The sequence below is a fragment of the Aquarana catesbeiana genome, linkage group LG06, assembly GCF_042186555.1.
Source record: "Aquarana catesbeiana isolate 2022-GZ linkage group LG06, ASM4218655v1, whole genome shotgun sequence".
In the NCBI taxonomy this organism is placed as follows: Eukaryota; Metazoa; Chordata; class Amphibia; order Anura; family Ranidae; genus Aquarana; species Aquarana catesbeiana.
Window position 1 is genome coordinate 62,673,019 of NC_133329.1, and position 15,052 is coordinate 62,688,070.

At 42.9% G+C, this 15,052-nt stretch overlaps 2 protein-coding genes across 2 annotated transcripts in view; both read right to left on the reverse strand.

The window, feature by feature from the left end:
* Window positions 1-15,052, reverse strand: part of LOC141148554 (uncharacterized) — a 456,462-nt gene that overhangs the window by 286,702 nt on the left and 154,708 nt on the right. The gene's annotated exons all lie outside the window — the stretch shown is intronic.
* LOC141148555 (uncharacterized) overlaps window positions 1-15,052 on the reverse strand; it is a 54,790-nt gene that overhangs the window by 39,166 nt on the left and 572 nt on the right. The window contains exon 2 of the mRNA XM_073636106.1: window positions 12,048-12,386. Within this exon, the coding sequence (XP_073492207.1) occupies window positions 12,048-12,386 (339 nt within the window). The remainder of the gene's footprint in view (window positions 1-12,047; window positions 12,387-15,052) is intronic.

Sequence of the window (15,052 nt, forward strand, 5' to 3'; positions counted from 1 at the left end):
CTGTCAAAATATTCTTTGAGCCTTAGTCTCCTAAAGAATTCCTCCATATCTGACCATACCTGTAATTTATCCAATTTGGTGGTTGGGCAGAATGTGAGGCCTTTGGAGAGGACTGTTGTTTCTGGTGTAGTAAGTTGATGATTTGGCAAATTTATGATTCCAAGTTCCTCTGTTATATCCACATTTTCTGTAAAGTCAGCATTTACACAAGGGATACCTTGGGATTCTGGATTGGCTTCCAAGTTGCTGATAGCAGGAGTTATAGAAGTTGTGTTTGTTTTGTGTTGTTTAGGTTGTATCCAAAAGGTCTGCTCTTAGTGTAGCTTTTGGAGTTTTTTTTGCTTCCTGTTCATGGCAAGTTTTTGCAGTTGTCTTTGTAAGGTTTCAATTTCATTCTTAATTTGGTTGATGCTTGTGGGGTCCGATGGTGTTGAGGTTTCAAACACCAACTGCTTTTGTTTCCGGATTGTTTCCCTTTTACCATAGAGTTTATGAATGAGGTTGTTCCTTAACCTTTCGCTGGTACGTCTGCAGAGTCCTTCTGCATAAGGAGAGTTCAGTGTATTTGCACAAGGATTTTTAATCCGGAGACCCTGTGGTATGAGATTCCTCTTTTTGCATCTTGAGAGAAAGAAGATGTTGCTGTTGACCTGTGTTTCCTTTGTGATCAGGTTGGTTAACTGCTTCTTTATGTGGCTATATGCAGTATCTTCCATCATACTTGATTTTATTGTAGCCGTATTAGTGCAATTGTGACAGAGAAAATTGAGTACTGTCCGTGATACTTTTTTATTTGCACTAACATACAATTTTTCAGGACAAGCTTTCGGGGTATGTCCCCTTCTTCAAGGTCCAAGCAGTACTGATTCACAAATTTTAAGCAGAATGTTAAAGAAGAAGAAAAAAAAAAAAAAAGAGAAAACCGGAAAAAAAAACAGGAATAGATTAGAAAATTTGTGAATCAGTACTGCTTGGACCTTGAAGAAGGGGACATACCCCGAAAGCTTGTCCTGAAAAATTGTATGTTAGTGCAAATAAAAAAAGTATCACGGACAGTACTCAATTTTCTCTGTCACAATTGCACTAATACGGCTACAATCAAATCAAGTATGATGGAAGATACTGCATATAGCCGCATAAAAAAGCAGTTAACCAACCTGATCACAAAGGAAACACAGGTCAACAGCGACATCTTCTTTCTCTCAAGATGCAAAAAGAGGAATCTCATACCACAGGGTCTCCGGATTAAAAATCCTTGTGCAAATACACTGAACTCTCCTTATGCAGAAGGACTCTGCAGACGTACCAGCGAAAGGTTAAGGAACAACCTAATTCATAAACTCTATGGTAAAAGGGAAACAATCCGGAAACAAAAGCAGTTGGTGTTTGAAACCTCAACACCATCGGACCCCACAAGCATCAACCAAATTAAGAATGAAATTGAAACCTTACAAAGACAACTGCAAAAACTTGCCATGAACAGGAAGCAAAAAAAACTCCAAAAGCTACACCAAGAGCAGACCTTTTGGATACAACCTAAACAACACAAAACAAACACAACTTCTATAACTCCTGCTATCAGCAACTTGGAAGCCAATCCAGAATCCCAAGGTATCCCTTGTGTAAATGCTGACTTTACAGAAAATGTGGATATAACAGAGGGACTCGGAATCATAAATTTGTCAAATCATCAACTTACTACACCAGAAACAACAGTCCTCTCCAAAGGCCTCACATTCTGCCCAACCACCAAATTGGATAAATTACAGGTATGGTCAGATATGGAGGAATTCTTTAGGAGACTAAGGCTCAAAGAATATTTTGACAGTAAGGAAAGGAATCCTAGGATAATAGGAGGTTACAAAAGAAAAAAGAACAGCGACTTCACACCTCCACAAGGACGCAACCCCAAATTGGATACCTATATTGACAGCTTCAGGCTGCGAGTTACATCCCTGATATCCACCAAGCAAAAGAAAATATTATACAACCTTTCACCACTGGAGCGAAGAGCTGTACATGATCTGCGCAATAATCAGGCCATAACCATCAAACCAGCAGATAAAGGGGGAGCAGTCGTTGTGATGGATACGGACAAATATATACAAGAGGGCCAGAGGCAGCTGGCAAATACTACTTACTACAAAAAACTGGATTATAATCCGACCCAGGATTTTACTCAACAATTAAAAGATCTCATTGCGACGATAAAAAAGCCACCTACATTCAGAACTCATCAATGCGATTCCGGATAATCCAGAAATTGGAGACTTCTACATGCTGCCCAAGATCCACAAGCCAGGAAATCCAGGCAGACCCATTATAACAGGTATGAATACACTTACCGAACATATCTCAGGCCTTGTAGAAAACATGTTAAAACCTTTAGTCATGAACACTGCAAGTTTCCTGCAAGACACCACTGATTTTCTGAACAAGCTTAACAATATACAACAATTACCACCTAATACACTTCTAGTCACTATGGATGTAGAATCTCTGTACGGTAACATCCCTCACAAGGTTGGGTTGGCGGCATGTCACAGATTCTTATCATCCTCACCAGACCACAAATACACTGCTGAGGATGTGACACGGCTCATTGAATTCATTCTTACACACAACTACTTCACTTTCAATAATGACATCTATCTCCAGTGTATGGGTACTGCTATGGGAAGCAAAATGGCACCCCAATATGCAAATTTATTTATGGCTGACCTGGAGGACACATTTCTGAACAGCATACAACAAAAGCCATACAGATATTATCGCTATATTGATGATATATTCATGATATGGACTGAAGGTGAAGAAAATCTAAACCAATTCTTCTCATTGATCAACACTTTTCACCCATCTATCAAACTAAAAATGGACTATTCAAACACACATGTCAACTTCCTGGACACTACAGTATACATCAGGAATGACAAGCTACACATGTCGATATACAGAAAACCGACTGACCGATGCAGCTATCTTCATAGTTCCAGTTTTCACCCCCAACACACCAAACGGGCCATCATACACAGCCAGGCCATCAGATACCACCGAATTTGTTCAGACCCAGAAGACAGAGATAAACATCTCAGAACACTGGCAGACTCCTTCCATAAGAAAGGTTACAAAGACAAAACCATCAACAACAGCATAAACACAGCCTTGAAAACCCGAAGAGAAAATCTCCTCCAATACACAGAGAAAAAAACAAATAACCGAGTACCTCTAGTCACCACATACAACCCAGCACTTGAAGGGATCAAAAAGATAATCAAAGATTTACAACCCATTATAACAGAGGATGAAACTCTGAAAGGAATATTCAAACAACCCCCATTATTGGCTTTCAGACAACCACCCAAACTCAGACACAAACTAATCAGCAGGAAACTTCACTGATTATGAAGTCACAAATAATGGTAGCAAACCCTGCAATAAAAAACGCTGCAAACTATGCAACCAGATAAATCTATCCAAAAGTGTTACACACACAAATGGGACCTTCAATATCATGGGATCTTACAGCTGTACCTCAAGTAATGTTGTGTACCTCATCCAATGCAAAAGGTGCAGCAAAGGATCTTATGTTGGTGAAACAGGACAGAAGTTGCAAGCGAGGATGAATTTGCACAGACATACCATCAAAGAACATAAAGAAGACAGTTTATGCACACCTGTGGGACATCATTTCTCACAGCCGGACCACACTATAGAAGACCTCAATGTCTTAGTTCTTAAAGGGAATTTCAGAACTATCCAGGAAAGGAAAACGTTTGAACTAAGAATGATACTTCTTTTTGACACGAAGAATAATGGCTTGAATTTAGATATTGGTTTCCTTACACATTATGCTAAAGTTTTACGACCGCTCTGTGACTAGTATCCCCCCCTGCATTCCCCCCTAGCTCTCCCTCTGTCTTATCTCACTAACTCTGCTGCTATCTTTATTACCATTGATTTGTATGTGTTTGGTTTTCTCTTTTTTTTTTTTTTTTTTTTTTTTTCTTCTTCTTTAACATTCTGCTTAAAAATGTGTGAATCAGTACTGCTTGGACCTTGAAGAAGGGGACATACCCCGAAAGCTTGTCCTGAAAAATTGTATGTTAGTGCAAATAAAAAAAGTATCACGGACAGTACTCAATTTTCTCTGTCACAATTGCACTAATACGGCTACAATCAAATCAAGTATGCTTTATATGGAGAATGGGGGAGGCAGCTCTCAGTCAGACATTTATAGAGCTAAACAGGTCCTGTGGGTGGATATAGGGGTGGAGCTATATTATATGAATGCTGCCATGTATTGGCATCAGGAAAGGAAAATTGCAGTATTTGATACAATTTTCCATTTTTTATTTAAACATGTTATTTGCCCCTGTAATTCTTCTGATCCTACCAGTTCCCACTAAGAACGGAAACCAATCCTTGCTAGCATGGTCAGTTTGCATCCCCGCTCATCCCAATCTGAATTACAGGCAAGCTGTGCAAATGCATAGCTTTCCTGTATCTTCCATGGTCAGTGCCATGCCTCCTAGCCATCCAATGTCTATGTAGCCATGCCTCCTAGCCATCCAATGTCTATGTAGCCATGTCTCCTGCCCATCCAATGTCTATGTAGCCATGCCTCCTGCCCATTCAACGTCTACATGTAGTCATGCCCCCAACCTATCCGCTGTACGTTTGTAGTCATGCCTTGCCCAACTGATATGCTTGTATAGCCTCACCCCTGCCCATCTGATGTGGACATGCCCATCCACAGGTTTGTGATACGCTGTGCATAGAAAAGCAATCAAGTGAACCACACCTCACATGCTCCAAAAGGTATAAAAGAAAAAGTTCCCCCTATTGTCTGGATATGGTTAGAGCATGGCAAGTCTATCTCTCAACTACTGCTTTTTTTTCAGAAAGCCTGATTCCCCTTTTGTCATTCCAGATTGGCTGCCCAGCTCCACTATCTCTAGGTGTTTCAGACAGTTGTTCAAACCTATGGTCTCAGGGGTTGGGTTAACCCCCTTCACTATTAAGGCTTGCTCCACTAGGGTTGAGGTTGCTGCTTGGCCTTTTTGGCATCAGGCCTCTGATTTGCAGATTTGTAAGGGTGCCAACTGGTCTTCTGTTCACATGTTTTCTAAGTTCTGCAAGGTGAACATTTCTACCATATCTGATGCCAGTTTTGGTGTAAGGTCCTCCAGGTGACTCTTTAAGCTCTAGGTAGCCCCCAGTTCCTGATATTTACATTGGGCCTGTTAGCGACATCATTGCTGTTGGACATCCTGAAGGTTTAACTTTCTGTGTCCCTCAAGGGATGAGAAAAAAAAGGATTATTGTACTTGTGTCCTTTTATTGGGGTCCATTGACCCTTTCTGTTTATGTTCATGCTCTCAGTACTGTTTGTTGTAAACCCAAGATATGAAGGTAGTAGGAGGGGTTTTCTTAGGGTGACTCACAGTTATTTTTTATTTCCCAGAGCTCAATACATGTGTAGACAGCATTAAAGCCTGAGAGTTTAGAACTTCCCTTGTCCCTTAATGGAATCCAAGAAATTCAAGGCTTTTACGGTAAGTAAAAAAATATTTTTTTAGTTGGGGTCCCAAGTGAACAAGGGTCGGGAAGACAGGATAGTCAGAAAAGAAACCCAGAGCAAGTCCAGAGAAAGACTAAGGCTAATGATCTGGGATGATGGGTAGAGCAAAACCTTGCGATTGGACAGATTCTGAACCTCGGTACAACTTCATATCATAAGATCAGACGCCCCCCTCTGACACCCCGGGAAAGCCATAGGGATGTCCCCGTGTGTCAGAGGAGGGAGGGGTCACCGGGAGGCCCCTCCCTCAGTTATATAAGAGCTGTCAGAAGAACAGAATTGTCACACAGCGGGGGACTCCCATTGAGGCGGATTGTCCGGAGATTGAAGTGGGGAAGAAGAAGCAGAAGCAGATGCCGGAGGAGAAGACCGGAGAAAGATGCCGGAGAAGACCGGAGGAACAAGCAGAGGAAGATAGAGGAAGAAGTGAGGGAAGAACAAGAAGAAAACCGAAGGAAGACCCCCCTCTGACACCCCAGGAAAGCCATAGGGATGTCCCCGTGCGTCAGAGGGGGCGGGGCCACCAGGTGGCCCCGCCCTCAGTTATATAAGAGCTGTCAGAAGAACAGAAGCGTCACACAGCGGGAGACTCCCATTGAGGCGGATTGTTCGGAGAGCGAAGCGGGGAAGAAAAAGCTGAGGAAGATGCCGGAAGAGAAGACCGGAGAAAGATGCCGGAGGAGAAGACTGGAGGAACAAGCAGAGGAAGAAGCGGGAGAAGAACAAGAAGAAAACCAAAGGCAGACCAGAAGAGGATGGAAGAAGAAGCGGGGAAAGAAGAAGACATTAATAAAGGAACACACGGGGGGGCAGGATCTGGGGGTCCCCTTGGTAAAGGGGGCTTCCAGATTCCGATAAGTCCCCCGCCCGCATACCCCCACAACCACCGGGCAAGGGTTGTGGGGATGAGGCCCTTGTCCCCATCAACATGGGGACATCCTCCCCATGTTGAGGGCATGTGGCCTGATACGGTTCAGGAGGGGGGGCGCTCTCTTGTCCCCCCCTCTTTTCCCTCGGCCTGCCAGGTTGCGTGCTCGGATAAGGGTCTGGTATGGATTTTTGGGGGGACTCCATTCCATTTTATTTAAAATTTTGGGGCGGGGTTCCGCTTAAAATCCATACCAGACCTGAAGGGTCTGGTATGGATTTTGAGGGGGACCCCCACGCCATTTCTTTTTTAAATTTTGGTGCGGGGTTCCGCTTAATATCCATACCAGACCTGAAGGTCCTGGTATGGAATCTAGGGGGACCCCCACGCAATTTTTTTTTTTAATTTTGGTTCGGGGTTCCCCTCAATATTCATACCAGACCTAAAGGGCCTGGTAATTGACTGTGAGGGAATCCCATGCCGTTTTTTTCAATGACTTTTATGTGTATTGCAGAGACCCGACAATTCATTTTAGCCGCGAGTAGTTTTAAATTACTTTTTTTCCTTTAGAAATGTCATTTTGCTCTCGGACTGTTCTAAACATGGGAAAAATGCGCCACTTTACAGGCATACTATAGACACCCCCCAGGTACGAAATTTAAAGGAATATTTCACTTTTGTTGTTTCACTTTAAGCATTATTAAAATCACTGCTCCCGAAAAAACGGCTGTTTTTAAAACTTTTTTTTTGCATTGATACATGTCCCCTGTGGCAGGACCCAGGTCGCCGAACACTTTTTATGACAATAACTTGCATATTAACCTTTAAAATTGGTACTTTTGATTTCTCCCATAGACTTTTAAAGGATGTTCCGCGGCTTTTGAATTTGCCGCGAACACCCCAAATTATTTGCTATTCGGTGAACGGGCGAACAGCCAATGTTCGAGTCGAACAGCCAGCCCATCCCTAACCACCAAGTGCCCCGCCACCTAGTGGTAGAAGAGAAAAGTGCAACAAGGCCAAACTAAGGGAGAAATCAATGGATCTCTATCAATCAACCAGGATCACTACTCCTGGCAAGTAAATTTGTGAGTAGCTCCCTGCCTAAGCTACAGGGTGCTACATAACCATTACAGACTCACCTGATTATTTTGAATATAGGAGGAACACAAAGCAGTAGGTTCTCCAACATGAAGAATTCAGTGACACACAGACCAGTCGGTTTCTAGGCTTTTCTATACCTTTCTGGTTAAAATCACCTGACATTTGCAATATTTCATTTTAAGAGGTTCAGGATTTGACTATTTTAACCCAATGCAGTGATTCACATTGAGAGGTCCGACATCCTCAAAAAGGATGAGGTCAGCTGTGTGTCGCATAAAAGTGCCGGTTGCAGGTTTGTCTAGTTTGCGTCAGATAGAGCCAATGTGGGATAATTTGCACAGTACACAAAGACAGATGGACACCCGGGTGTTGTAATAAAGAGGAAATGCAAGTACTTATAGGAATTGTTCAAACTTAGGGTGCTTGATGTGCACAACATGGATACTTCATCAGTTCTCTTGTGGTGCTCTGACATACAGTGCCTTGAAAAAGTATTCATACCTTTAAATTTTCCACATTTTGTCATGCTACAACCAAAAACATAAATGTATTTTATTGGGATTTTATGCGATAGACCAACACAAGGTGGTACATAATTGTGAAGTGGAAGGAAAATGATAAAATGTTTTTTAAATCTTTTTACAAATAAATATCTGAAAAGTTTGGCATGCATTTGTATTCAGCCCCCTTTACTCTGATACTCGTAACTAAAATCTAGTGGAACTGATTGCATTAAGAAGTCACCTAATTAATAAATAGAGTCCACCTGTGTGTAATTTGATCTCAGTATAAATACAGCTGTTCTGTGAAGCTCTCATAGGTTTGTTAGAGAGCCTTATGCCGCGTACACACGGTCGGACTTTGACCAGACTGGTCCGACAGACCAAATCCGGCAGACAATCCGATCGTGTGTGGGCTTCACCGGACCTTCAGCAGACTTTTCCAGTCGCAAATCTGACGGACTTTAGATTTGGAACATGCTTCAAATATTTACGTTGTAACTCCGCCGGACCCAGAAATCCGCTCGTCTGTATGCTAGTCCGACGGACAAAAACTGGCGCTAGGGCAGCTTTTGGCTACTGATTATCAACTTCCTATTTTTAGTCCGGTGTACCTCATCACGTACAAATCCGTCGGACTTTGGTGTGATCATGTGTAGCCAAGTCCGTTCGTTAGTAAGTCCATCGGAAGTCCGCCAAAAGTCCATCGAAAGTCTGTCAAAAGTCTGTCGGACTTTTGTAGCTGAAAAGTCCAACTGTGTGTACATGGCATTAGTGAGCAAACAGCATCATGAAGGTCAAGAAATACACCAGACAGGTCAGGGATAACGTTGTGGAAAAGTTTAAAGCAGGGTTAGGTTATAAAAAAATATCCTAAGTTTTGAACATCTCACGAAGGCTGAGCACTGTTCAATCCATCATCCGAAAATGGAAAGAATATGGCACAACCGCAAACCTACCAAGATGTGGCCGTCCACCTAAACTGACAGGCCAGGCAGAAAAAGCATTAATCAGAGAAGCAGCCAAGAGGCCCATAGTAACTCTGGAGGAGCTGCAGAGATCCACAGCTCAGGTGGGAGAATCTGTCCACAGGACAACTATTAGTTGTGCACTTCACAAACCTGGCCTTTATGGAAGAGTGGCAAGATGAAAGCCATAAGAAGTCCCGTTTGCAGTTTGCAAGAAGCCATGTGGGAAACACAGAAAACATGTAGAAGAAGGTGCTGTGGTGAGAAGAGACCAAAATTTAACTATTTGGCCTAAAAGCAAACTGATACGTGTGGCGGAAAACTAAATCTGCACCTTTCCCTGAACACACCTTCCCCACCGTGAAACATGGTGGTGGCAGCATCATGTTGTGGGGATGCTTTTCAGAGTTGATGGGAAGATGGATGGAGCCAAATACAGGGCAATCTTAGAAGAAAACCTGTTAGAGTCTGCAAAAGACTTGAGGTGGGGCGGAGGTTCTTCCAGCAGGACAATGACCCTAAAAATACAGCCAAAGCCACAATGGAATGGTTTATATCAAAGTATATTTATGTGTTAGAATGGCCCAGTCAAAGTCCAGACCTAAATCCAATTGAGAATATGTGGCAAGACTTGAAAATTGCTGTTCACAGACGCTCTCCATCCAATCTGACACAGCTTGAGCTATTTTGCAAAAAAGAATGGGCAAAAATGTCACTCTGGATATGTAAAGCTGGTAGAGACATCCCCAAAAAGACTTGCAGCTGTAATTGCAGCGAAAGGGGGTTCTACAAAGTATTGACTCAGGGGGGCACCATACAAATGTACCCCACACTTTTCACATATTTATTTGTAAAAAATTCTGAAGACCATTTATCATTTTACTTCCACTTCACAATTATGTGCCACTTTGTGTTGGTCTATCACATAAAATGCCAATAAAATACATTTACATTTTTGGTTGTAACATGACAAAATGTGGAACTTTTCAAGGCACTGTATATCTGATGTAGCCAGAATAATTGAATAAAATTGCACTAATGCAAATTCTAGATCAGAGGTAATGAATTAAAATTCATGGAGGCCCAATCAGTAAAATGTTCTCCCAGCAGAGGTTTGAGACGCATTTTTGTGCTATGAGTCTGATCATTCACATCACAGCCTCTCTCCTCTATCGCAATCCCATTCTTTCATTTCTCTTTACAGCATTGTCCTCTGCCTCCCTTCACATCACCCCCTCCTTCATTCACAGCATTATCCTCTGCCTCCCTTCACATCACCCCACCTTCATTCACAGTATTGTCCTCTGCCTCCCTTTTAAATCAACACCTCTACATTGCCCCCAACAGTGTCCTCTGTCCCCCCTTCCCTTCATCTCCCCCCCCAGGGCTGTGACCTCTGCCCACCCTCCTTCATTTACAGCAGTGTCCCCTGCCCCCCTTCACATCACACCCCTCCTTCATTCACAGCAGTGTCCTCTGCCCCCCACCCTTCACATCACTCCCTCCTTCATTCACAGCATTGACCTCTGCCTCCCTTCAAATCAACACCCCTACATCACCCCCAACAGTGTCCTCTGCCCCCCCTTCACTTCATCTCCCCCCACAGCTGTGACCTCTCCCCCCTCCTTCATTCACAGCAGTGTCCTCTGCCTCTCTTCACATCACCCCCTCCTTCATTCACAGCAGTGTCCCCTGCCCCCCCTTCACATCACACCTCTCCTTCATTCACAGCAATGTCCTCTGCCCCCACCCTTTTCACATTACCCCCTCCTTCATTCACAGCATTGTCCTCGGCCCCCTTCAAATCAACACCCTACATCGCCCCCAACAGTGTCCTCTGCCCCCCCTTCACTTCATCTCCCCCCCCACAGCTGTGACCTCTCCCCCCTCCTTCATTCACAGCAGTGTCCTCTGCCTCCCTTCACATTACCACCCCTACATCGCCCCCAGCGGTGTCCTGCTTTAACCCCTTTTCACATCACCCCTACCCACAGCAGTGTACTCTGCCCCCTCCTTAACATCACAGCCCCCATAGACCTTGCTTTGTGCACTGGTGCGCAGTAATGTTTGAACAGGAAGGGGCCATCCCCAAACTGTTCCCACAGAGTAGGGAGCATGAAATTGTCCAAAATGTCTTGGTATGCTGACACCTTAGGAGTTCCCTTCACTGGAACTAAGAGGCCAAGCCCAACCCCTGAAAAACAACTCTGCGCCATAATCCTCCCTCCACCAAATGATTTGGACCAGTGTACAAAGCAAGGTCCATAAAGACATGGATGAGCGAGTTTGGGGTGGAGGAACTTGACTGGCCTGACCTCAACCCGTTAGAACAGTGGTTCTCAACTCCAGTCCTCGGGACCCACCAACAGGCCAGATTTTAAGTATTACCTTGGGGATTTGCAGACTAGAATACTACAATCACTGAGCAGCAAGTGATATCACCTGTGATGTATTTCAGCTATCTTGCAAACCTGGCCTGTTGGTGGGTCCTGAGGACTGGAGTTGAGAACCACTGCATTAGAACACCTTTGGGATGAATTAGAATGGAGATTGTGAGCCAGGCCTTCTCATCAGTGCCTGACCTCACAAATGCGATTCTGGAAGAATGGTAAAACATTCCCATAGACACACTCCTAAACCTTGTGGACAGCTTTACCAGAAGAGTTGAAGCTGTTATAGCTGCAAAGGGTGGACCAACTCAATATTAAACCCTACGGACTAAGACTGGGATGCCATTAAACTTTATGTGCGTGTAAAGGTAGGTGTCCCAATACTTTTGACAATATAGTGTAGATACCTCCTATGATCGTAAGCACCATCGAGTGGCCATAATGCAGTATTTTTTTTAAATACCTCAACCAGTAAAAATACAAAAATAATTATATAACACAAAACATGGCAAGTTTCACTGGGGTTGTGTGAATGTTTGTCACATTCGTACAGTGATGTTTTACACATAGACCCTTTAGAAAAAGTTCACTTGTAGGATAAAAAAAAAAAAAAAACAGCGAGGGTTTCTTTACCTTCTTTATAGGTTTTCTCAATTGGTGATTTCATTGACTCATGTGTGACTGTGAGTTTATACAGTTTATTATCGTTATACGTCGTCTTGACTACTGTGAGTTTATACTGTTTATTATCTTTAAACTTTTTGACTGAGCTAGTTAAAGAGAAGGTACCATCACTCTCTTGTCTCAGCTCAGACACAGTATATTTCTTTTCATCATACGGCACAAACTTGTTTTCTAGCCCAGACTTCTGTTTGGTTTGACTCCATGTTACCGTAATCTTCTCTGGGTAGAAATGTGAAATCTCTGCTATTAAATGTTTGTCATCCTGTTTTCTGGTCACAGTAGGGATTCCTAAATGCAAAACATAAATTTATATATATTTTTTTTTACATTAGAGATAACCAATTCCAAATATAATGCTCTAATTACCATAACCCTTAGCATAAAAAAGAATTCTATATTTTTTCACATCACAAAGTGTGATTTAGCCATTGTGTGCCTACATTACCTCTGGTAAAATCATCAAGATTAGTGGCCTTTTGCCTCATAATGAAGTGGTCACCCAGGCTCACTTAGGAGAAAGAGTATGTAAGAAGATCAAGTGTTACTTCTATAAGTCCCAGAATTCCATGCTTCTGCATACTCCATCCACTGGTCCTGCCCACCATGTCCAGTAGTGACGCTCACCAATTACATTATACTCAAGTGGCAATCAAGGCCTCCTCAGTAGAACAGGTACGTAAAGAAGAAACTAGTGTTGCTCCTACGATTCCCAGCATTCCATGCTTCTGTCTGTTTCCACCTACTGGTCCTGCCCACCTGCTTGCCTATTGGTTGAATTCAACCAATTTTAAAAGCAGGTTGTATGGCTCAGCGGACAGATAGTGGGTGGAAGTGCGCAGAAGCATGGAATGCTGGAACTCAATCTTTAGCCATTTAATAACCGGACACAGAGTGGGAAGGGGTTGTGTTTGGAGCTCCAGTGTTGCCGGACATAAAACACAAATTTGCAGGAATGTATCAACTTAGGGGTCAATTCTCTAAGGCTTCATGTACACGGGACATTGTTTAACCTCTCCTGAACAATTTAACTTGACAGCTAGAAACCGGCGTCTAAAAACGGCCGCTTAGCTGCGTTTACATGTTGCGTTTAGCCGTTTTTGCGACTAGAAGCGTTTGTTTTTTTGTTAAAATTAAAAACATCTGCAAACGAAGCGCTGCTAAATGCGAGTTATCGTGTTTAGCATCGTTTACAAGCTGTTACAGGCATTTGGCGTTTCAAATGCCTCTAAACATCCGGCGAACCCATTTTTTTACGTTCCAAAAAAGCTTCTAAACTCAACTGCCTAGAAGCAACTATAAATGACCTTGTGTACATGTACTGATAAGATAACAGAGGAAGGTTCAGGGGCAGCTGAAAAAATGTCCAACTGCTCCTAATGCTGTGTACACACGACCGGACTTTCGACGGAATGAATGCCGTCTGAGTTTTCGACGGACTTTGGACGGAGTTCCATCGAATCGGACTTGTCTACACACGATCACACCAAAGTCCGAAGTTCATAGCCAGTAGCCAATAGCTGCCCTAGCGTCGGTTTTCGTCCATCGGACTAGCATACAGACGAACGGATTTTTCGACCGGACTCGAGTCAGTCGGAAAGATTTGAAACTTTTAAATCTAAAGTCTGTCTGATTTTTGACAGAAAAGGTCCACTAAAGGTCCGATGAAGCCCACATACAGTCGAATTGTTCGACAGATTCGTTCCGTCGGACCAGTTCGGTCAAAAAGTCCGGTCATGTGTACACGCCATTAACGTCCATTTACCAGCAGCAGTGTACATGAGGCCTAAGAGTTGCATACATACCTGGGTCGAATTTCAAAAGAATTTTCTTTCGAAAATCTCATCTAAGAATTTTCATTCAAATTTCGCACCATTAGTGGGCTGCAGCAACAGTCGATTTCCATGCGGCCATCGAATTTGAGTAATGTTGGAAATCAGTAATGGGAGAATTTTGCGAGAAATGTAATCGAAAAAGAAAATGCGCATGTGCAAGAAAAGAATATTACCGGAAAGAACAGAAGATTCCCAGCCACGAAAATTCTTTTCTGTAGCAACATGAGATGAAATTGAAGGCTTGGTTGGCCGAATTTCAAATTCAATGGTGGCATCATCGGATCACAAAACACACACATTTTCTGATTTTCAAAAGAAAATTCTTTCAAAATTCAACCATGTATGGCCGGCCTTACACTTCCCTCCCCCCAAAGGTGCCCCCTGTGCTCCTTCATTCAGAGTGGGGGCACTCTAATACAGGAGGTGTATTACTGGCCAGATCACCAGGTGATAACAGAGGGAAAAAGCCTGAAAAAAAAGACAACTAATGCAGCCACCACATCTAATGACTGGTAAGCTGCAATGTATTACATTTTTGCTTTAATACGGCTTTAAGGCAAAGTGGTGGATTGTGCAGCCTTCACTGAGTGTGAGTTTACGCCAAAGCTACACATTAGAACTGTTATTGTAGTACTCAGTTCTTATTACTACCTGTTCCCAATATCTATATGAAGTGGAATACCTGGAGAGTTTTTGTTAATGACAAGAAGTTGTTTATAATGGCAGGTCACTCTGTCACAAAAATTTGTGCTGAAGTATTGCTGCAGGTCGGTGCTGTAATAAAGCTGTTGTTGAATTGACAAGTGACCTTGGCTTTGAGTAGACATAGAGTGAAAATTCCTGGTTTCAAGCCTGAAAGATTTAACTTTTTAAAATGAAGTTTTAAATTGAGAACCCCCTTCACTAAAGGATCTATTTATAAAACATTTGTTGCTGGAATGTCAAATGTTACCGCAAGCTGAACTACATCTCACATATGTTTTCTACAAGATTCATTCCCGTACGATCAGCTCCATCTAGTGGTTAAAATGTGGTATCATTTTTTGAAATGCCTCAATGAGAAACCATAGCGAATTATGGCCACTAGATGGAGCTGATGATACAGGAGGTAATCTGTTTTGA